This window comes from Anolis sagrei, chromosome 1, assembly GCF_037176765.1.
Source record: "Anolis sagrei isolate rAnoSag1 chromosome 1, rAnoSag1.mat, whole genome shotgun sequence".
In the NCBI taxonomy this organism is placed as follows: Eukaryota; Metazoa; Chordata; class Lepidosauria; order Squamata; family Dactyloidae; genus Anolis; species Anolis sagrei.
This window is the reverse complement of record NC_090021.1, coordinates 134590536-134615513: the sequence shown is the minus strand read 5'-3', so window position 1 is coordinate 134615513 and position 24978 is coordinate 134590536. Positions and strand designations below refer to the sequence as shown.

The 24978-nt window shown below is 41.6% G+C and overlaps 1 protein-coding gene across 2 annotated transcripts in view; it reads right to left on the bottom strand.

The window, feature by feature from the left end:
• The window catches only part of KCNS3 (potassium voltage-gated channel modifier subfamily S member 3), a 79132-nt gene that overhangs the window by 34711 nt on the left and 19443 nt on the right, over window positions 1–24978 (bottom strand). For both annotated transcript variants that reach the window (XM_060787307.2, XM_060787313.2), the window contains 2 exons: window positions 6758–6923; window positions 2669–4195 (listed from right to left, as the gene is read on the bottom strand). In XM_060787307.2, the coding sequence (XP_060643290.2) occupies window positions 2669–4139 (1471 nt within the window). In that variant the 5' untranslated portion in view covers window positions 4140–4195; window positions 6758–6923. The remainder of the gene's footprint in view (window positions 1–2668; window positions 4196–6757; window positions 6924–24978) is intronic.

Below are 24978 nucleotides of genomic sequence, written 5' to 3'. Positions count from 1 at the left end.
AATCAGAGAGTCCCATGCTTGTCTCCCACTAGCAGCTGTGTTTCTGGGGCTTTTTTGTGCTGTATCTCTGCACAGTATTGAGTAGAAAAGCTTAGTCATGAGACTAGAATTATTGGAGCAAAGCTATATTGAAAGTTTCTGGCTTCTGTGCTTGACTACAATGACAACAATTTTGCAACCCTTAATCCTTTCTCAGTTATTAAATCTTGTTTGAAACACCCAACAAGCAATGCAAAATTGCCTTCTGCCCTTGCATATTTGTATTTTGCAATAAGCAAGTATATTGTTTTTATATGTGCTAATAAGGTCCAGTTTTGTGCTTTTAGGGGGCTGTCTGTCTGTTTTAAATATCACCATACTGATACACAGAATGACTGCTGAAGAAGGGTAGTTAAGCTTCCACATATAGGTTGGGTAGTTCAACTGCCTAAAATGGAAGACTTGGGACCTGCCATGAAGACCAATAATGGTGTACATCTGTTGCTCTGAAATCTCTTCTTGTATGTACAGGATGTTCAACTTTATACAGTAATGTAGCATCCTGACGGTGTTTACAAAAATTGCTGTTCCATTGTTTGTTTTTTTGGATGGCCGAGTGACAGAAATCAGAAACCATTGGAATTCTTGTTTATAATATCATGGACAGAGAGGATAACACTACAACTCCATTTATAGCAAGCTGTGATAACTCCTTGAACAGCACCCGTTGAGAACAGAACTAATGCTTCACTTGCCATGTCATGTATTCTGTCATTATCATCAAAACAAAGAAAGTACACTAAGGATAGAAACCTGAGTCTAAATGCAAGAGCAATCCTTGATGTCTCACCAAGGATTGGGAAGACAGACAAATATTTGAAAGAGATGTTCATTCAAATACACGCAAAGATGGATTTGATCAAAATGTCATATGATCATAAGGATTTGTTGCTAATTTCATTCTTGAGAGGAACCAGTAATTTTAGTTGCAAGAAAGCCTTGGAAATTACACACCAGGATTCAATAGAAATTTTACTTGCGTTTGTTTGTGCTATCTCCCTAGCACTTTTTTTCTGCACAGAAAGTAGCAGTCCTGATATTTCTGAACAGAAATAATTTTGTGCAGAAAATGCAATACTTAGGGACTTATTTTGTGCACAATACATATTTTTGCACACACAAAAACATGTACAAACCTTTTGCAGAACAAGTCCCAAATGGATAAAGGCTCTTTTTGGCCCAGAATTCTACTAATCAGGGTTTCCTGTTGTGTAAGGAACATTTTTTTCAACATATTCAACTATTGTTTACATTTTATGAGACACACAGAAAACCACAAGGGCTCTAGAGATAGATACTGATGGGCCTACTGAAGTCATCTTGAATCATTTGAACTATTATGGGGTGTTCTTTGGGACCTTTCACACTGAATGGTTAAAGTACTATGGTTCCATTTTAAATGCCTATGGGATTTGCAGTTTACGGAGGGACATTTCGAATTATCAGCCAGAATGCCTTTCTCTGGTGCCTCGCCAAACTGCAAATCCCAGGACTCCATAAGATGCATCCACAGGAGCTAAAATGGAAACAGGGCATCATAAGTGTGCAGTGGGAATGGGCCCTTACTTTCTGATCATGAGACATTGTGATCTAGGTTTGTATGGGATGACCAATGAATTTTGTTTCAGTGTCCAAGGCTTTTTGGTTCCTTCCTGCTTTGTCAATTAAGACAATGGATTAGAAGAATGAATTAATTGCTTCATTTTGTGCTTTTTCTGATAATAATAATAATAATAATACCACCAGATTGGTCTGTGACACATAGCATCAGATATTGAAGGCAGCAATACAGCAGAGCCTGAAAAAGTCATAATTTCAAAGAACCACAACTCCCTGAATCCCCTCCACTATGCAGTCAAAAATAATATCATCTATAATAACTGGGACTCTACAACAGAAACATGCAACTTTTCCCTTCAAGATAATTTGGTTATCTCCTCCTAATCAGTTTGGGGAATAGTGAAGGAGTATGAGACTTGTAGTCCTATTCCCCCCACCCCCCCCCCAAAAAAAAACCTGGAAAGAACCAGATTGACTGCCCTACATCTACACTTTGCATTTTGTATTTTGCTGCTTTCATTGAAAACATATGCCCTCCATCACACCAAATAAAGCCCAGAAGGACTGTAGCTGAAGGATGCAAATACATGCAAAGCTATCTCTAGCTTCAGAATGCACTGAATATTAACATCAGATGCTAATAACTCCCTGCTTTGGTTTAGAAATATTTTTGCATCATTGTGAATACTAGTTCATTTCATATGTGCTTATGTTGTCTTCAGCAATATTTGCACACAAGAATATCACCTTTTGTGATACACTTCCTAAGTGCTAGCACTTCACCATTTCTTGAGAAACAATCTGTTCAAGCAACACATTCTTTATAAGGTTATCAGTCCTGGCTGCACAATATTCTTTTCCTACACTAGGAAAAAACTAAACCACCACGTACAGCCTATCTAGCCTTAAGCCTCATCTAAACAGTAAAGAATGTGCTACACCATTAGAGCAAAGAATGCCCTAATATGGCAGAGAGTTAAATACCCTGAGAATTAAGTGCTCTTTATCAAAGCTGTGCTAATATTAGAAGGAAACAGTAAAGAAAGAGATTCAACTCATTTTCCTGTACCATTCTGGAAAGATGTTGCGTTATAAACATCATCAAGATCTTGAATACTGGAGGCATCTGTTGAATCTTGATCGTTGGCTACAATTCCTACAGAAGAAAGGCTAGAAATAAAGGAGTGCATCCTTTTTGCATAAATATCCCTAATGTTAAAATAAGGGAGCTCATTGGTCTTCTCCTTGGCGTCATCGTTGCAAGGGTCCACCTCTATATCCTTCTGCTTCTGGTAGTATTTTGAAAATTTGTTGAAAATGATGGTGATGGGAAGCGATACCACCAGGATCCCACAGATAATGCAGGTTGTGCCAAGAATCTTTCCCGCAAAAGTGACAGGGAAGGTGTCCCCATAGCCAACAGTAGTCATACTGATTGTGGCCCACCACCAGCAGATTGGGATGCTCTGCAACTCCGACGTATCGTCATCTTTTTCCACCGAGTAGACCAAAACGGAAAAAATAGAAATCCCAACAGCCAGGAACAAAAGCAGAAGTCCAACCTCATGGTAGCTGTGCCTTAACGTTGCACCCAAAGAGCGAAGTCCAACGGAGTGCCTCGCGAGCTTCAATATACGGAATATCCTCATTAACCGTAGGATCTGAACCACCTTCCCCATGTTTTCAATGTCTTCACTCTCTTCGTCCTTTGTGTTCACAGCCAAAGTGGCATAGAAAGGAATGATGGAGACAAAGTCGATAATGTTCAGAGGGTTCTTCCAGAACTTTTTTTGACTTGGCGCAGCAGCCGACCTGATCATCAGCTCAGAGGTGAACCAGACGATGCATATGATCTCCACAACTTCCAGAATAGGATTTTCGATCTCTCTTTCTCTGGCATCCAGTTTTTGGAATTCCGGCATGCTGTGGATACACATGGTCACAATGGATGCAAGGACCACGCTCAAAGAAGAAACAGCAATCAGTTTGGCTGACAAACAAGATGCAGGATTCTCCATTGTGACCCATATTTTCTTGCGCAAGTCCCCAAGACACTGTTTATCAAACTTCTCAAGCTCTTTCTCAAATATGGATGACTCTTCCTCAGAAGAGTCCAGGCTTCCTGCATTGCTTTTATTCTCCCAGTCTTTATCTGGGCCTTCTTCTTTCCGTTCTTGGTACCTGTTGCTGCAGCAAGAATCAATGAAGAGTTCATTGATCCCCCAGTATTCGATTTCCTGACAAAAAGAGAACACACAAAGCTCTTCCATAACATGGAGCTTACCCGTGTAATAGAAATTCAGCACATATCTGAACAAAGAAGGGTTTCGGTCAAAATAATATTCTTTGTCTGCAACGCTGTAATCATCACAAAGTTCCAGAATAGCTTCTTCTGAATGGCATTTGAGCAACTTCCCAAGTCTTGTATGAGGAAATCTGAGTAAGGTACTTTGGCCAATGGACTGCTTGAAACCACCTACATTCAAGTTGACAAGCTCTTCATCTTGTCCTGGTCTGTGGAAAAATTCACCATACACCATTTTGAACACTGCAAGGTCTGTGGCCTGCTTGCGAGGCACATAATATTCCACGGCACCTAAAAAGCAATCGAAGATATACTTAGGTAATTCAATCCATCCTTGTTCTCACTGCAATTACTTTTGATCTTTACTCACTGTGAGAGGTTTTATTAAAAAAAGGATGAAATAAAAATGTCACGTACAGAGCTAAAACATTCTCAGCAAGACAAAATTAAATTACTTACAGAGTTTATTAAATCAAACTTTGCAATCCTGAATATAACACAGCCTGGTTTACAACTCTCTCACTTCATTACCCCATCCATCCCAGAATTGGGAAAAGATACTTAATTCATTAAGCTTGTCCTGTAGTTGAATCGTATTCAAATTAATTTTCATTCTTCTGAGAATTAAAGCATTTTTCAGGTAGGCTGCTCATAACTCTATATAACAAAATTTGAAAACGTTCTGTTCCTGGTTTGAAAGTGTTATTTCCTGTTTAATTGTGCAGTACTCACTCTGAAAGTAGGTGTTATACTCCAGAAACTTTGTTTTTGTTTGTTTATTCTTCTATTACCGAAAACTTAAAAGTCTGTATTTTTCCTTAATGACAATATGTGCAAAAACAAAGTTGTTGTAGTTTAATAAACATTTTCTATGTTTTTATGATAGAACCAATTAGGAAATCACTTTTATAACCCAGGAACAAAAATTGTGTTACATAATGTAATAATTCTCTGTAGAAATGGCTAATTAAGCCAAAAGTGAATGGTTACATCTTAGCGAAGTTACTTTCCATAAGTATTATGGCTCTGTACAAACAATTACCAGGGTGTCAAAGCCTGAATCCAATTGCAAGAACCCAATGGAGCACACTGATTGAATCAACTAGACTTATATAAGTGTTGACTTAACAAATGCACATTGATTAAGGATATCCACTCCTGCCGGGACTTGCATTACATTTAGCCTCAGGCTTCCTTTGGTGAAAGAGTGTGTGGTGCTTGATATCTCAGGCCCCTTCCACACAGCTGAATAAAATCCCACATTTTCTGCTTTGTATTGGAATATATGGCAGTGTATAACCCAGTTCAAAGCAGATATTGTAGGATTTTCTGCCTTGATTTTCTGGGTTATATGGCTGTCTGGAAGGGCCCTGTATCACATAGTTTGAATGGTATGTGACATGAGAACAATCTATCCAGCAACTGAAAGCTATTCCTGGTGTTCCAGATCCTACCTCTTGACTCTGTTTCTAAACATTTAGAATCTATTGAGGGTATGATTTATTATGTTCTTCCCATGATGCAGAGGAATATCCTGTCAGTGTCTGATATGTTTCATTGGGGAAACGTCTGAAACAATCCCAAAAAAGGGAAGGGGGAGAAAACTATTAGAGATTGTCTTCTGAACTCAGGAACTTGGATTTAACTGGAGAAAACACCCAAAACCACATGGGATAGGAGCTATCAAATTTGCCCAGGTTGAATTGCTTCTGTGACATTGAGTAAGGGGCATTCCAATGGGAAGTCCGCTACCAAGCATTGACATTTCTCTCCCAGAACATTGCTGAACCATGGACATGCATTATCATTATCACATTGTACCAGCACATGGCCCTTCACACAAACATATAACTGAGGGCGGATCCAGACAGGCCTTTATCCCAGGAGAATCCATTATTTAAAAACATGGATTTCCAGGGGGCCTATCCACACCCACCCCAGAAAGCACACACATTTCTGGGGTGGGTATCCAGACTTTCTCTCGGGACTAGCCCGAGAGAACGTCGGGTAACCCTACCCCCTACCCCAAAGCCCCCAGACCCCTTAGAAAAGTAATGAAAACTTACCCGGCCTCCATTACAGGTTTTGGCCTGCTCTCCCAGTGTGTAGAAATGACATGCCGGGGGGGGGGCATTTTCTATGCACCAGGAGAGCAGGCCAAAGCCTGTAATGGAGGCCAGGTAAGTTTCCATTACTTTTCTAAGAGGTCTGGGGTTTCAGGGGAGGAGGTGGGTATTCCCACAGTTTCCCGGGATTATTTAGCCCGGAAAACTGTGGGAATACTGTCTGGACTACAGTATCCTGCAGTCCAGTTTATCCCACGACTTCCAAGAAGGCGCTGAATAAACCCACTATTTGATTAATTCGCTACACACCAGGGTTTTCCTGGTTTGTGGCACATTAATTTGGACCTGTCCAGAATCTTGTCTGGACAGCCCCTCCTTTATTGCGGTAGATATCGCAATAAAGGTACTGTCCGGACAGTCCCTCAGAATACCAAGGCAGAAAATCCTGCAATATCTGTTTTGAACTTGGTTATCTGAGTTCACAGTGCAATATATTTCAGTTCAGAGCAGAAAATGTGGGATTTTATTCAACTGTGTGGAAGAGGCCACAGACATGTATCAGGAATCGTTTCTAGCTTCTATAGGAATTGTCCAAGTCCTCCAGTATGATTCTATGTTCACTTCTAGCAGAAGGCCTTATCTCATGCCTACCCATGGTTTCCTGTTTCCACAGTAGGTTCAGAACCTTATCCTCCACAGATAAAATATTATCATCCTTTCCATTTTCATTTCCTAAAGGTAAGTGAATGGCCACAATTAGTAATTTTAATAACATTTCAATACTCACCAGAACTGATACAAAATCTCTTCTTAAAGCATATTCCAGTTCCAGAAGCATTTCTTGTTGTAGAAGAGTCTATCTACAAGCATATTGGTCTGGCATAGAAAATAGGGTTGAAATGATTTTTCTAGATAAAGTCAGCCACTCGTAAGTTCAAAGAATGGTGGGGCACCTGCAGACAGAAAGAAGCAATGGCCATATTATCATCAGTACTCTTTTTGGAAATAACTATCAGGATCACAAGGTGAGATAAAGCAAAGGAATGGCACATAAATCATGACAGGAGTAAAAGAAAGTTAGAGAGTTCTTGGGTTATAGGTAAAGGCTCTCTAAACCACATGAGTTTTAGAACATCTGAACTGAATGATAAGCGAACATCAAATAATTGTTTGGAAATCTTTCACCAACGTTTTTTTTACTTCTGCACACAGATTCCTCTTTACATGTTTTCCAGTAACCATAGTGATGTTCAGTTTGCACAAACCATATGGCTAATGCAATCTAAGAGTTGGCTCCAAAGGATGAGCTGCAAACCAAAATGGCAGTAACCAGAATTTACCAAATTTTGATATCATCATTTGGACAGTTTAGTCAATCTTTGTGTAATTTCTCTCTGCAGGAGGAGTTTTTTAATTGGTGGGTGCTTTCTTTTTTGCTACTGATGTATTTTTGCAAATCAATTGTGCTCATTGAATCATAGAATAATAGAGTTGGAAGAGACCTCATGGGCCATCCCATCCAACCCCCTGCCAAGAAGCAGGAAAATCTCATTCAAAGTACCTCTGACAGATGGCCATCCAGCCTCTGCTTAAAAGCCTCCAAAGAAGGAGCCTCCACCACACTTCAGGGCAGAGAGTTCCACTGCTGAACAGCTCTCACCATTAGGAAGTTCTTTCTCATGTTCAAGTGGAACCTCTTTTCCTGTAGTTTGAAACCATTGTTCTGTGTCCTAGTCTCCAGGGAAGCAGAAAACAAGCTTGCTCCCTCCTCCCTATGACTTCCCCTCACATACTTATACATGGCCATCATGTCTCCTCTCAGCCTTCTCTTCTGCAATTGCATCTTCCCCTATGAACCAGCATGCACCATAAGATCATCCCAGGAGGCTCTTCTCTCACATCCACCACCATCTCAAGCGCAGTTGGTGGGGGACGAGGAAGAAGGCCGCCTCGGTGGTGGCCCCCTAGCTCTGGAACTCTCTCCCTAGGGAGATTAGACATTCTCCCACTTTATCCATTTTCCACAAGGATTTAAAAACTTGGATGTTCCACTGTGCTTTTGACTAGGCACTTCACCAGAGTATTGGCCCGACCCTCTGTCTGGTAACCTTTACACTTCATGGTTAAGGGTACTACCCTTTTAGCCCAGCCCTTTTTAATTTTTGCACTTTCCCTCAGCTCTACTTAGGAACCAGTGCACTTACTTTTAGCCTGAACCCAGCCTTGATTTTCTCACTGCCATAATACTGTTTTTATGATATTGCTTTGAGACTGTGATATGTTTTTATTTGATTGCTGCTGTTGATTTTATTTTAATGTGTTTGTTTTATTTGTAATCTTTGGGCTTGTTCCTTTGTAAGTCATCCTGAGTCCCCTTGGGGAGATGGTGGTGGGGTATAAAAATAAAGTTATTATTATTATATTATAAACATGCCCAGCTCTGTAAGCCACTACTCATCGGGCTTGTTCTCCAGACCCTTGATCACTTTAGTCACCCTCCTCTGGACACATTCCAGCTTGTCAATGTCTCTCTTCAATTGTGGTGCCCAGAATTGGACACAATATTCCATGTGTGGTCTAACCAAACCGGAATAGAGGGGTAGCATTACTTCCCTAGATCTAGACACTATGTTCGTATTGATGCAGGCCAAAATCCCATTGGTTCAATATTCTATGGTCAGATGTCAACATCTACTGGAGGCATAACCATACATTTGCATTGGAAGACCTGGAGTAATAAAATCTGCAAAAGTTAAATTCACAGATGTGGAGGGTAATTATGGCACTATATTCTCCGGTCATTTGTGGTTTTATCCTTCTAAAGTTCATTTTGCTCTGAACTGTTTTGAGTTGCCACTGTGCTCTGGGCAAATTTTCCATCTCTTTGGACTTGCCTGCCTGCATCCCTTAACTCTTTTCTAATCTCTGCCACATCAATAACAAAGGCTTTCAGAGGATTATGTGGCTTGAGTGTGTGCAGTTCTTGTGGCTTTTCTCAAATGTCCATTCTCAAATGGAAAAAGCCTGAATGATAGCTCAACAAATACTTCACTGCTACATTTCTGAACACCATACCTATTAGAACAATCCTTTAGGATTTAGCCAAATATGGATCTCCTACTACCATAATTTGCTTTTCACAGATAAAGAAGAGACCTGGGCCTGGCCAGAACGCGAAGCAGAGTGTTTCAAACTACTAATCCTGTGATTTCATAATATTGAGCCATGCCAGATGAAGTAGTATCAAAATGTATTAATTCTACAGTGTAAATGGACCTAAACATTGCTTCAGTTACTATTGCAAATTCCATAGGTTTATATATCCAGTTCTGATATTTTCAGAGAAGGGCAGATGCAAGCTCTTTAAAAAAACACACACACATCAATATACTTTAAGAATTAACATCTTGTTTCTTGTTAAGTAAAACTGAACTAAAATAGATTCATATCATCTGGCAAATCTGGACATAAAAACTTATGGAAGCCAATTTTATTACAGGAAATATTCAAGGCTCAGCAGTTTTCTGGAACACAAGGTTATGATTCACTGTTGCGACTGCATTAATATCACCTATTATTAATTGTGAAAGGCTGAGTTACCTAGTCTGAGTCATCCACTCAATTAGTTAAGGGATACTGGTTCAAGCAATATGAAAAAGTTCCTTTCTTTTAGAATAGTGGTTCCCTACCAATGGTCTGTAGACCATAGGTGGTCTGCAAGAAACAAAAAAATGGTCCATGGGAGTCTTTCACAGAAAACCTGAGCTGACGCTGCATGGATGTTGAGGAATAATACATAGACACATACACACTTCTTCTCCTGCTGACCCTCCCCTCCTCTTGTATTTCAAATAGAGCTCTGGCTCCTGTTAGCACTCTGTCCGAGAGCGCCCCTCTCCCACTGGCCCAGCCAAAAAGAGATGAGAGAGAGCATCCATGTGCTTCCTTCCCTTCCCTTGCTTCCTCAGGAAGAGCCTGTGATGACAAACCTACCCTCGGCTCCTGCCTTCACTGCCATGCTGACTTCAGCTGCCGCCTCCTCCTACTTGCAATCCAGCCTGTGGACAGGACTTCCTTCTTTGCCTCAAGAGCAAGTAAAGAAAAAAGGATACAACCTCCATCCCTTTGACCAGTGTTGGATTCTTCCTTCCTCTACTGCTCTTGAGGCTTCTGCAGCCAGAGATCCATTTGAAGTTTCCTCCTTGCAACCCAGCTCCCCACCACCTGAACCTGCAAATGGGGTTCTGGCAGCAGCAGCCTCAAGCCCACGCAAGGAAGCAAAGGTCCAACATTGCCCTCATCGCCCCCTTCCTTTAGATCAGTGGTTCTCAACCTGTGGGTCCCCAGATGTTTTGACCTACAACTCCCAGAAATCCCAGCCAGTTGACCAGCTGTTGGGATTTCTGGGAGTTGAAGGCCAAAAGACCTGGGGACTCAGAGGTTGAGAAACACTGCTTTAGACCTTTTCTTCCTTGCAGACTCTGGTGGCAGGGGACTGGGTTGAAAGAAGGAAACTGCAAATGGGGCTCTGGTGAGAGCAGCCTCCTCAAGACCAGTTAAGGAAGGTTCAACACTGGGCCAACGGAGGTGGGAAGAGAGGCTTGGATCCTTCCTTCCTTGCCTGGGCTTGAGGAGGCTGCTCTGCCAGAGCCCCTTTTGAAGTCTCCTTCTTTCAACCCAACCATCCCCTCACCTAGGTCTGCAAATGAGGCTCTGGAAACAGTAATTATCGTTGGCTGCATCTACATTGTAGAATGAATGCAGCTTGATTCCACTTTAAATGCCAGGATTGAATGCAATGGAATCATGGCAGTCTCAGGAATCTCAGTGATAGGTTTGCCTTAAGGCCACCATAAGTCTTGCAGTCAATGTGTTGGGGTGTTGTGTGGTTTCCAGGCTGGTTTCATCCTGTATAGACTACTGCAGCACTCTCTACATCAGGTTGCCTTTGAAGACTGCCCGGAAGCTGCAATTAGTCCAACGCTCAGCAGCCAGGCTACTGACAGGAGCGGGGTACAGGGAGTGCACAACTCCCTTGTTGCACCAGCTCCACTGGCTGCCCATTAGCTTCCGGGCACAATTCAAAGTGCTGGTTTTAGCCTACAAAACCCTATATGGTTCTGGCCCGTATATTCTCCCCTATGAACTGACAAGGGTGCTAAGACCTTCTGGAGAAGCCCTGCTCTCAATCCTGCCACCTTTGCAGTCATGTCTGGTGGGAACGAGAGACAAGGCCTTTTTCGTGGTGGCCCCCCAGCTATGGAACTCTCTCCCAAATGAGATTAGATCTGCCCCCTTCCTCCTAACATTTAGGAAACTAGTGAAATCCTGACTGTGGAATGAGGCATTTGCAGAATGGTAGCTGAGACCGGTAATTGACCAAAGTTATTGACCACAATATGCGGACTGAGTTGGACATGATTTTATCTTGGCAAATGGCTTATATGTATTTTATCTTATATGTATTTTTGATTCATTGTTAATGTATGATGTTTTAGATTTTTATTGTTAGCATTGAATTCTTTCTGTTAGCCGGTCTGAGTCCCTCTAAGGAGGTAGATAAGATCGGGATATTAAAAATTTAAATAAATAAATAATAATAAATATGGCCATGTCCTGGCAGTATTTTATCATGATGCTTCGCTTGCATCTGTGGCTGAGGATCCTATGAGGAAGCCAGTCACAGATGCAGGAGAACTGTCAGGACAAAACGCTGTTAGAACATGGCCATACAGCCTGGAAACCACACAACACCCCAGTGATTCTGGCAGTGAAAACCAGCCACAATACATTAAATGTGATGTTTGTGGTGGTGGAGTGAAGTGCCCTCAGTTCAACTCATGGCAATCCTACCACTGGGTTTTCTTAGCTAGGTTTATTCAGAGGATGTTTAGTTAGCATTGCCTTCCCCTGAGGCTAAAAGAGTGTGACTTGCCCAAGGTCATCCAGTGTGTTTACATCATAGGGCAAGGACTGAAACCTTAATATCTAGAGACCCATTCCATTGCTCAAGCCACTTGACCACATTGGTTCTATGTGCTAAATGTATATTTTCTCAGTGGAATTCATGACTGAGATGAATGTATCACATAAGAGAGAGCTCCCATATGCTGTTACATACAGACAAATGTAGATACAGATAAGTGTATTCAGTCTATTTCTGTTCGATATATAGATGTTGGCAGAAAGGAGGAGAGAGTGATTATCTGCTGCAGTAATGCTTGGAAATCAACACAGTGTAATTAGAAGCTAGCTAGGCTCATGATCCAATATATGTATTTCCTTTCCATAAATTTTATCACCTGAAAGAAGACGGAAACACTGCAGAATTGTCCGAATGTAATAATATGCCAAGTCAATCAGAAGTCTGTTGTAAAATACAGGGTTTTTTCCTGCTGAACTGATTTTAACAAGATTTGCACTTAAAATTGATGACCCAGTCATCTGTACAGTGTTCTCTTCTGGTGAAATGCAGAATGCTCCGTGACTCGGTGGAAATGTAATGATCCCAATGGCCCTTTAAAAATACCTGGGCACAATTGAAAGATCATCTGGAAATCTCTGTCACCTCGAGTTAAAGAACAAGCACAAGGCTATCAGGACATTTTAAGATAGTAAATTATCTTGAAGAAAGCAAACACGGTGCGGTGGTTTGAGTGTTGCATCACTCCGGATAACAGGATTCAAATCCCTGCTCGACCATGGAAACCTACTAGGTGATCTTGGGCAAGTCACACTCCCTTGGCCTCAGAGGAAACCACTCCTGCACAAATCTTGTGAAATAAAACCCATTGATAGCTTTGGGTTGACATTGTTTGGAAACAACTTGAAGGCAAACAACAACAACAACAATAACAACAACAACAACAAATCATCAAAGGGTTGATCAACACTGACTTCTTATGGAATGGCAATTGCTGGATGGTTTAGACTGCCACCTTCTCTCCTGCTACTGCAGAATCGGTACCATCCAGTACCACAAAGCCAAGATGGAACCAGCCACAACTGTTCACACAACCATCTTGTATTCCCCAGATTCAAGTGGCTCAGGGTCATGGGATGACACTCACTGTCCCCCCTCCCATTCTTGTTGTTGCGGCAGCCAGTGGGCACAACATGGCTCATGTGGATCGCTTAACGCCTGGAGTGATATTGGTTGGGGTGCCAGACCGACCAAGGAGTGGGGAGGGAATCACCCCCTTCTTTCTCCCTTTCCTTCTCTAGTCACCCTAGTATCCCTGGTGAGTGTCATCTCATGTCCCCAGACAGACTGAGCCTGGTGAATATGGGGTGGCCATGTAAAGATAGTAGGAGCTCCCAGTGGCACAACGGGTTAAATCCTTGTGCCATAAGGACTGCTGACCGAAAGGCAATTTGAAATAGGGAAGCGGGGTGAGATCCCATCTGTCAGCTCCAGCTTCTTATGTGGGGACATGAGAGAAGCTTCCCACAGGATGGTAAAACATTCAGGTGTCCCCTGGCCAACATCCTTGCAGAGAGCCAATTCTCTCACACCATAAGTGACTTGCAGTTTCTGAAGTCGCTCCTGAGACAAAAAAAAAGTAAAAATAGTTGCTGATAGTTCTGTTTCAGAATTGGCCTCACTTTTTTTTTTGTCGTGTCAGGAGTGACTCCTGGTGTGAGAGAATTGGCCATCTGTAAGGACGTTGCCCAGGGGATGCCCGGATGATTTGATGTTTTTATCATCCTTGTGGGAGGCTTCTCTCATGTCCCCGCATGAGGAGCTGGAGCTGATAGAGGGAGCTCATCCACCTCTCCCCGTTTACATGGGTTCAAAGTAATGGTTTGCTTTGAATTGTCAGGGAGAATACTCAGGTTGAATTTGGAGCAACCTGCAACTGTGGTTAATGTGGTTTAAGAACACCTTATGTGGCCTTGGCCTACATTAACCTAGATCAACTGCATGTGTCGTTTACCTGTCTTGAAGCTGAGTTGTTCACCCTTCAAAATAAGCGATCAATGTAAATCTGCCTTTAAATAAAGTTTCTCTTCAGTTTGCTGTCCATCAGTTATTGATCTGCACTGTGACTGAAGAGATCCAGAGTAGCAAGAAATCATCACTAAACCACATCAAGTACAATACACTCTTGACAATAAAAGATACTCTCGTTCTTCAAACTAATTTTAAAACAATTGCATCCTTTCTCAGTTGCTTTTAACAATGTTCAGCTACTAAACAGGGACAAAACTCAATAAATCGGTACTGTTTGAGATTAACTGTAAGTGGGTTGCAGTGAGTTTTCTGAGCTGTATGGCCATGTTTCAGAAACATTGGATTGCAACATTTCACCCACATCTATAGCAGGCATGCTCAAAGATTGTGAGGTCTCCATAGATGTGGGTGAAACATCAGGAGAGAGTGCTTCTGGAATATGGCCATACAGCCTGGAAAACTCACAGCAACCTGGTGGTTCTGGCCATGAAAGCCTTCGACAACACATTGAACTGTGAATGCTGCATATTTATTTTATTAAAATTTTCACAATTTCACAATATAGCCTTTCAGATATGGGCACTTGTAATAGATCCAGGGTTGGTGAAATCCATGAGACAGCCTAATGTGCACACACACGTATTGTAAATGGTACCGTGGCAGCAAAATCTTTGACCTACATATCTACAAAGCTTCCAAGGGCAGCCATTTACCATTTTTGCAAAATATATTTTCAACAGGGGGATCTTGACTTAGTGCAGATCGAATAAACTACTACAAATGGGGCATAAGATGTGGAGCAAGTGACCACAAAGGCAACAACAACAGGCAGATGCATAAAAGCTCTACCGCAGTGGTTCTCAACCTGTGGGTCTCCAGATGTTTTGGCCTTCAATTCCCAGAAATCATAACAGCTGGTAAACTGGCTGGGATTTCTGTGAGTTGTAGGCCAAAACACCTGGGGACCCACAGGTTGAGAACCACTGCTCTATCGAGAGAATTCATACTTCTTTGGGTCAGTCCAGAAGAGCCTTATAGTTCCTCACTTGATGAGGAAGCCAGATGTGCTCACAATCTCTCTTCAGATCATCTTGCTCAACATGGAAAGGTTTGAATGCCTTCATTAGATTATTCATCACACATAATATGTAAAATCACAATGTGGGAGTCAGAACTGTATGAACTACATTGCCATAGATAAACTTTGGAAAACCTGCCTCAGGCTGTCATCACGACAGAATAGGTAGGCTTGCACTGCAGTGACTCTGACATATCAAAATGCAATGCAAAATGCCTATGATAATACTTTTAAAAGACTTGTTTATGTTCCAGATGCCCTCTCATAACTGAAGGGTAATCGACTGGTAAGTAATAAAATAGACAGAGGCAGAAATGTAACAGGGAGTAGTCTATAAGGCAATTCATTGCATTAGTATATGAACCATTAGCTTTCCATAACCTCTAACAGTACAAGGTTGATTCCATAAAATCTAAAATGTGTGATTTTGGAAGATGCATGTCTGGAGATTTCCAAGACAAATATAAAGATAATAAAAAGGCAAACATAATTTGGATCTTGCCTTCAACTGATAAATTTGTGACTATTTAAATATATACGGAACAATAATATTAAACAACTGTATTTCTATGTCATTATCAACAACATCATTTTGCTTGAGCCATGCCTGCATTAAAGTGAAATGGAACTAAAAATCAATGGCACAGATCATGTACTTCATTAGAAGGATTGCCTCACACACTTAATAAGAAGGATATGAGAGAATGCATACGGAAATTGGTTATCTCATTACTCCAAACAGGAAGGTTTCCTCACAGAGATACAATACACTGAAATTTATTTAAAAATGCAGAGAAAACACGCCTCCAAACATGAAGGTTGTCAAGACCTTTTGTCAAGTAGCAATGATAAACAGGATTTTTAAAATTATACAGGATGAATATCCCTTATCCGAAATGCTTGGGATTAGAAATGTTTTGGGTTTGGGGGAATTTGGGAATACATGCATATATGTACATAATGCATGTATGTACAAGGGTTACCTAGAAGGTAAGGTTACAAGGCACGTAGCTCTCACAGGGAATGTTCTTGAGGGAAGTTGGTATCAATGCTGTGTAGCGGAAAACCAGCGGAAGCGAATGAGCAGTGCCAGTCATCAGTAGCTCATCGACTGGCATTGTGGTGAAGGTTAGAGATGAGCATCCTCATTCAGTTTCCCTCCAAGTGCGAAGTTTGTACTATAATATGCTACCTAAATGCTAAGGCCATTAACACTCCTGTGATTCAATGCAAAATTGTTTCAGTTTATGGAGAGGACGTAATGTCAAGACAGCAGGTGACAAAATGGGTATGGAATATATTGTGAGACCATGAATAAACTTCACAGAGGTTCCCAAAATTAACGTTGTGGGATACTGTCAGCGGGAATCTGTCTCCTTCATGACAATGTGCATCCGTACATCACTGATGCAACACAAGAGTTGTCGACTTCATTTGGTTAGGATGTTTTAAGCCACCCCTCTCATAACCCCAATCTTGCACCCAGTGACTTTCATCTCTTCACTAAACTGAAGGAACACCTTGGTAGAAAACACTTTTCTGATGACAATGAAGTGACAAACTGGCTGAAAAAAGACAGGGGAAAACTTCTGTGGCACAGGCATCAAAAACTCATCCCACGGATGACAAAATGTATTGAACTGAATGGTGATTATGTGGAAAAATAATGTAATACCTATGCTACAATCCATGTAAGTTTTATTAAAATACATTCATTCTCATTTTTTTTAATCTTGTAACCTTACTTTCCAGATAACCCTCATACATAATGAGATCTCTTGGATATGAGTCCCAAGTCTAAACATGGAAACTATTGGTGCTTCATCTAAACTTATATGCATAACCTGGAGGTAATTTTATACATTTGTAATTATTTTGTGAATGAAATGAATTGCACACTGTACCACCAGAGAGCAAAAATGACACTATCTCAGGCATCCATGTGAACAATTTTGGAATATTTTGGATTTCAGAATACTAGATAAGAGATCCTTGCATTCTCATTCATTGCCTGACATACGAAGAAGGCAGTATTGCGTGTCACATTACTCTCCAGCCACTCCATATGGCATATCTATATTCATAGTTTTGGCCATGTTGAATGAACCCAGCCATGTCTAATGTGTGATCATCATTCCATATCTGGCTAGATGCATTTGGTTGCTCTGATAGTAGATCTTGTATAGGAAAACAATGCATACTAGTGAATATTAATCTTCTGCTGTTAAGGGTGATTAGCTGGGAGATATAGCTAAACCACCAACATTAAAGAGACTTGTCTGAGCAGCAGATACATCAAACATGACACACAGATCTAACTCAATGTCTTTTTCCCTGAAAAATCCAAATTCTGGAATAAAAGCACCTTGGATCTCCAAAGAAAACAACAAGTAAACATGGTACCAGATCCAAACAAAACTGAGAATGTTAAGACAATACCGTATCTTCTCTGAGTCTTAGAAAAGACACGCAGCCTAGTACTTAGCATGTAGGAAAGGCATCTTTAGGGAACTTGTATTCGGCCCCTGGGACCCTCTTAGGGCCACAGGGATGAAAAAAAGCATGAGATGATCAAAAGTCAACTCTTGGTTTTGAAAAACAGGCAATGTTGATGATAAACAGAGGAAGGGATTCTGTAATCCATTTCAATGAGTTAATTGCAAGGCTTGGAGTTTTGCAGAAGAGGCAATTAACTTCCTTTTTGGAAGAGGAGGCAGAAAAAGGGATGTCGAAGACAACCTAGGCTCACAAAACCACACAACTCTTTCCAATTAATCACTAGTATAGTTTTCACAGTGCTTCTCTTTGTTCCTTCCTGATCCAAAGAAATTAAGGACACAAAGCACCACAGTAAGACTTTACTGGAGTCAAATTAAGGGAGGTTTTCTGTAGATTTATACTTATTAAACCATGAGTTACAAAGGCCTCTAGATGCTAATGGATTAGATGTTGCTGTACTCCACCTTCCAGTAGCCTTAGCCAGTGGTAAGAGATTATAGGCCTCAGGAGGATATAGAGACAGTCCATCACGTTCCTTATGATGAACCAGCCTGGACACAGCATATTATTTGAGAACACAGAAATGCTGGACCACTCCAACAACCACCATGTCAGGCTACACAGAGAAGCCATTGAAATCCACAAGCATGTGGACAATTTCAACAGAAAGGAGGAGACCATGAAAATGAACAAAATCTGGCTACCAGTATTTAAAAACTCTAAAAATACAACAGCAAAACAGCAGAGAGGAAACAACCAGGCACATCTTAACACCTTTCAACAAAACATTTTCCCAGGCTCAGCCAGGCCTTCATATGCTAATGAAGGTGGTCAGCTGAAACATTCACACCTAGCTTCAGCAGAGAAGAGCTCTGTGCCCCACCCCAGTCATTCCACAGATATATAAACCAATCTTCCTATTTCCAACAGACCTCACTACCTCTGAGGATGCTTGCCATAGATGCAGGTGAAACGTCAGGGAAAATGCCTCTAGAACATGGCCATATAGCCCGAAAAAACCCACAAGAACCTAGTGTTTCCAGCCATGAAAGCCTTCGACAATATGTTCCTTATCATTATTATAATTTCTGTTCTTTGCACCCAGAATCTTTGCAAGCTAACCTCAATCATGTTGGCATCCTTCTGGCCAGTCTAATAAACGTATTATCTTAATATGGATTTTAGAATCAAGCTGCAGTCATGCTCAATCAGATGTGCAATGCCTGCAGTTCTTGGATTGATTCAAAACGTTACAATGAGGGAAGACGTGAAAACCAAACAAACCATTTCAATTAAATGCTCACAAACTTTTTGACCCCAAACAAACCCTTTCATATTCTATTGAGCCAGAAATTTGAAAAGAGGAATCAATTGCTAACCTCCAGCGGTTGTTTTCATGGCATGCAGCTTTGAGGTTTCTTCTTTGCCGTACTGGTAAAGTGAGACAGCCCGTGCAAAAGTACAAAGTGAGTGCATCCGGTAAAATTTTATCAGGAATATGGGATCACTTTTTGTCGAGAAGAGTATGTGTATGTGGCCATGGTAGTCTACACTCTGGTTACATCCCATATAGACTACTGCAATGCACTCTATGTGAGGTTGCCTTTGAAGACTGTTTGGAAACTTCAAATGGTCCAGCAGCAGCAGCGTTCAGGGACCACACAACTCCTCCTCCACTGGCTGCCAGTCTGCTACTGAGCATAATTCAAAGTGCTGGCTTTAGCCTATAAAGCCATAAACGGTTCCGGCCCAGCTTACCTGTGCAAACATATCTGAACCATCTAGGAATTTAAGATCGTCTGGGGAGGCCTTGCTCTCAATCCTGCCTTCTTCGCAGGCGCATCTAGCGGGGACGAGGGACAGGGCTTTCTCAATGGTGGCCCCTCGGCTGTGGAACTCCCTCCCTAGGGATATTAGATTGGCCCTCTCTCTCCTGACCTTCCGGAAAAAATAAAAACCTGGCCCTTTGAACAAGCCTTTGAAAATGCAGTGAAATAGACAGACACGGAATTACGTAAGATTGAAATATGGAACGGTTTAGTCAATGCTACTGGAAAATGTGATTAACAAGAAGACATTGGTTATTATATGTTTTAATAGTTTTTGTATGGATTTTATAATGTTGTTTTAAAAGTTTTAATTGTATATTGTAGACTCTTATGGCATCGAATTGCTGCCAACTTGTAAGCCGCCTTGAGTTGCCTTTGGGCTGAGAAAGGCGGGATAGAAATATTGTAAATAAATAAATCCATGTTACCTACTGATTTATGTTGGCTCATGAATTTCAAAAGGTTTTTGTAGAGTACATCACAACTAATCCGTACAGTATGCAAAGGGATCTTGTAGCCCCTAAGAGATTGAGAGAATTAAATTGGTGGCATAAGCTTTCATGGCCCCAAAATATTTTTTCCAATATATCCGAAACTTTATGTTATCAACTTCCTTTTATTACCACTTCATCCCATTTACTAAATTCCACTGAGTGTTACACTTAAAATACGGGAAGCCACTCTTGTCATTACATTAGTTTGGCTTCAAGTGTAGGATAGAGTATTCTTTGCGTATTTTAAGCATGAGGGCCAGCATTCTTTTCAAACGTTTCATGAGGTGGTAGGGAAGCGGATTTTTTGAAATCATCTAAATTTATTTATTTATTTATTTAGAGGTTTTATATACCGACCCTCTCACCTTCAAAGAGGGATTCGGACCGGTTCACAACATGTGTTAACATACAAAAAATATACAATAACAACACAATACCACTTAATTACACGATTAAAATATCAGCACCATACACATTAAAACATTATCATCCCAGTTAAAAGAGCCAAATCGTCTGACACCATCACAATCCCATTCATCATCCTCCTTTCATGTGGGCAAAGAATTAAATCAGTTGTCAAATGCCGCGTTCCACAACCAGGTCTTTGTTAGTTTCCTGAACGTCATGAGGGAGGGGGTAGTTCTGATCTCTAATGGCAGGGAGTTCCAATGTTTGGCCATTTCTGTAATGTGATGGCATTAGCTGTGCCCAGGTTTACAATGAAACGTTTCCCAAATTTGTGGGAGGAGAAATTGTGGGAGAAGCCAAAAGTACCCTTGTTACGGAAAGCATTACCTTTTGCTCACCGAGTTTTTACTTTGCCAGAACAATTACTTTTTTTAAAAAATAGCCTTTCCAGGTACTTTCCTTTCCTTCCATGATATGTCTGTACCTTTTGTTGCATGGGAAAGCCAGGAGAGAAGGATTGTTATTCTTATTATGCCATGTCTCCATGCTATGCAGTCCTGGGAGTAATAGTTTCGCAAAGTCTCTTGGTGCATTTACATGATGGAATGAATGCTCCTGGAACCCACCATAAATACCATAGCTCCATATCATGCAGTCTTGGAAGTTATAGTTTCTCAAGGTCCACACCCTTCTCTGTGGGGCAGCCAAGAGAGACAGAAAGAGAGCGGGAGGGAGAGAAAGAGACAGAGAGAGTGGGCAAGCATCGTTTTCAGCAATGAGCAGGGAGAGGGATGGTGAGTGGGGCCAAATCTCTGCCCGGGAAGGCAACTGCAGTAAAGAATACTGACAGGAAACAGAGAGACATTTAACAGTGTGATAGAAGGTAAGGAAAACATCCATTTCATTAAAAAACAGAGTAAGACTGAGCTCTTCTCTGCTCTTCCCTGCCTAATGTGATGAAGTGGGAACTGTCCCCAAGGTGCCACAATATCATTTTGTGTACTGATATTCCACCATAGTATATCACACAATTATATTACTTTAACACTGTCAGAGCTGTGGTGGCGCAATGGGTTAAACCCTTGGGCCAGCTTAACTACTGACCTGAAGACCAGCTGTTCAAATCTGCAAGACAGGGTGAGATCCAATCTGTCAGCTCCAGCTTCCCATGTGGAGACATGAGAGAAGCCTTCCACAGGACAGTAAAACATCTGGGTGTCCCTTGAACAACATCCTTGCAGACAGCCAATTCTCTCACACCAGAAGTGACTTGCAGTTTCTCAATTCACTTCTGACACACACACACACACACACAAACCACTGGCAGAACATGGAGGTTTTACTGCCATAAAAGGAGATTTGGGAAGCTCTTGTCAAAAAGATTGCTCAATTGCTCTTCGCATAACAGATGGATGGATTCAGTAAAGGAAATCATGGTCCTGAGTTTGGAAGACAAGAGCAGGGGTATTGATAATCAGGGCTCATCTTTCACAGCATTGTTATCAGTGGAGGGTAACTTGGTGTCAAATAAAATCAACAATTTTGCAAAATAAACTTTTCCAGATTTTTCCTAATCCTGCTCACTAGAATATGGAAAAGTCCATGTAAGACATATCGCGAGGCCTGGGCTGTAACTCAGTGCACAGTTGAGTGTGCCTAAAACCAAAGAGCTCAGATACATAGATTTCAAATGCTGTTCTCAACTCAACTTGACATTAGTCTGATCCAAAAGGGTGGTCTAGAAATATATTTTCTTTCTGCAACATTGGACAAGATAACCCTGGATTATTAATATGAATTACAGCCTGAAAATATACTTATTCAGAAGCAAATTACATTGAACTAAGTGGAACTCACTTTGGAGCAAGTTGCTATAGACTGCTCTTCCCAACTGCTGTCCAATGCCATTATCTCTCCCTTGCAAATCAAATATGCGGTTAGAGAACTGCAGACTGGCTACACTTCTGTGACCAACACATCAAAGAAAGACTTCACCCTATAATTAGCTCCAGTTGAATCAATAAACCCAGCTTCAGTTTATCTACAACCTTCCCGTGCAGTTCCTACCGCTGAAACTGAAAGATGGAGCCCACGCTTGCTTTTTATTCTGCCGCGTTAGAAGAACCAATTATTAGAGCTGCCATTTTCATAGTCCAAGGCTAATTTATAATCTGATTTAGTTTCACTCAAGATGCAATAAAGCTAACAAAGAACTACAAGGTAGAGAAATATTGGGTGTTTTACCCTGAAGCACACATTTTCCATTTGCAGCAAATAGGTCTGTGAGTACAATTAAGGAAAATGTTAGTGCAACATTAAAAAGTCAGAAAGAACTTGGATTTGCCCTTTTCAAATGAGAGAGAGAGAAAGTTGTTTTTCTTGTCACATCCCTACCCAAGTGTTCTCATTTCAGGACCAAGAGTTAGGATGGCAGTGGGTATCTCACTGCTTAGGACTCAAATGGTACAAGGTGGACCACAATCTCAGAGGCCATAATAGCAATACTTCACTTGTTCAGCATCCGGAAAATGTAACCAGAGCAGGCTTTCCTGCTTTTGGAGAGAATAGAGGGATACCTAACCTTCCTTTCCTACTAAAGCTATTCTGGCAGCATCACAATGCAGGAATCTTGTGTATCTCCCTGTGTTGGTAGGGGAGCAGCAACAGTACTGGCCCCCTAACCACTGATGACTCTGGTGCATATGCTCCAATCTCACAATTGAGAAGCCAGCTTCATGTATCTGGATAATCTGTCTCATCTGAAAAGCATGCATTGGTTGCACAGCAGTGACAGCAGCAGAATGCAGTTAAGCATTGATAGCGGGCAACGGAGAGCCCCCTGCCTTCAAGCTAATCTGACCTGCATCAGGGAGTTCCGCAGTTCCTGGACGCCTAGTTGGGCCAGCATCAATGGGGAATGTGGCCACCTCAAAAGCTCCCTACTTCTCCCTTGCTTTCTTCCCCTTAGCCTAACATTGCAACAAATCCCCCAATAAAGTACCTCTTAATTGTAACTTTTTCTTCTCTATAGTGATACTTTGTGTCCATTTACCGCCTCTAACACTCTCAAGCATGAACTTTCCCTCTCTAGAGCCGCAGATCGCTGCCGGCTCGCCCAGGATGCTTTTCCAGCATCCTGGGGAGGCTGAAACTGCGTTCCTCTGAACCGCAGATACGGAAACCCATTGGGCCATCCAATCTGACGGTATCCCCCATGGCCCCTTGTATGACTTTTCCCTTCCCCCATATCCCTATATGAAATGTAAAATATGAAATGCCTCCTCTTCATGAACCCAGCACCTCAGGGCTCCAGGAAACTCTCGCAGTTCCTGAAGCCAGCTAAATCCCTAAACAAAAGGACTCACCAAAAACATTTTGCATGACTGATAAACAAATGAAACTGCTTCCTCAGACCTTGGAAAAGCCCAAGGTTTGCTCATCTGTGGAATGGTTTCTAAGGACATTCTAATTACCCTTCACAAAAGGTTTTTTGTCACCTTCGTCTCCTTCCTTTGAGACAATCCCTTGGCCAATACTGAAACAAGATATCATCATCAGATTTCATTTCCCATACCGAAGGACAACAAAGGGACAGACTTCCTGATCAGCTTCCAGAAACCAGAGACAATAGATAAGTGAGCTTGGGGGCTCAAAGTAAGCTATGGTCCACATTTATCCAAACATCAACCATTTAATCCATTCATCTTTTCTCCTGGTTCATTGTTTCCCACCCAGACTGCCTCCTCCCTTCCCATTGGCTGAGAGGCCGAAGAGGCACTGGCTCACTGATTGGCTGAGGTGTGATAAAGCCAGCCACGCTGCCCAGCCAGCTGATGACCCCCAACCAATCAGTGCAAAGCCAGCGAGGGGGCAGTAGCAGGAAATTTGAATCTGACAGCTTGTATTTTCCTATTAAAAACTGTAATGTTTCCCTTTGCAAACTATGTCAGCTTTGTCAAATGATTGCAGTTTGACATCCGCTCCAGCTGGAATGAAATAAACAACTCAGTGGCATTTTCTTCAACTTTGGTGAGATTTATTTGGGAAAATTCAGGGAAAAATCTGTTTTGCGTGCTTCTTTCTCACAAGGGTAACAGATCCTCATTGGTGCGTCTGACGGCTTCTGCCTCTAAAGGCAAACCCTCCAAATTCTTGCTCGATATCAGAATCATATAATCATAGAGTTGGAAGAGACCTCACGGGCCATCCAGTCCAACCCACGACAATCGCGTTCAAAGCACCCCACCAACAGATGGCCATCAAGCCTCTGTTTAAAAGCTTCAATAGAAGGAGCCTGGAGGTCTGTAGTTGAGGCCAAGATTTTGTGGGCAATGTTGACAATCCCCACATTGTTGAAATATGACTCCCATCAGATTGCACCATTGTTTGGCAGGCTACGTTCAGCAACATTTGGAGAGCCACATGTTTGTCCACCTGCTATGTATAGTAAACCAAAATCACCCTTTGGCATCTAATATCTTCCTGTTGTATAACTAATACACAATTCATATTATTATTGTATCAGCAAGGCCTTCTGACGTGTTGTCAAAATGTAAGACTGCAATGGTGGTGCAATGGTGCAATGCGGGGAGGTGGGGCGTAATTTCCAAAAAGGGAGAAGCATTACAAAATAGTAAAGCAGCATTAGCATCGGTCCAGCAGATCAGAAGCTTCTAGTGCCAGCAGTAGAGCAAATGAGTTTAAGCAATTCAGGAGCAGAGTCAAGCTTAAAAACTTATATAAGAC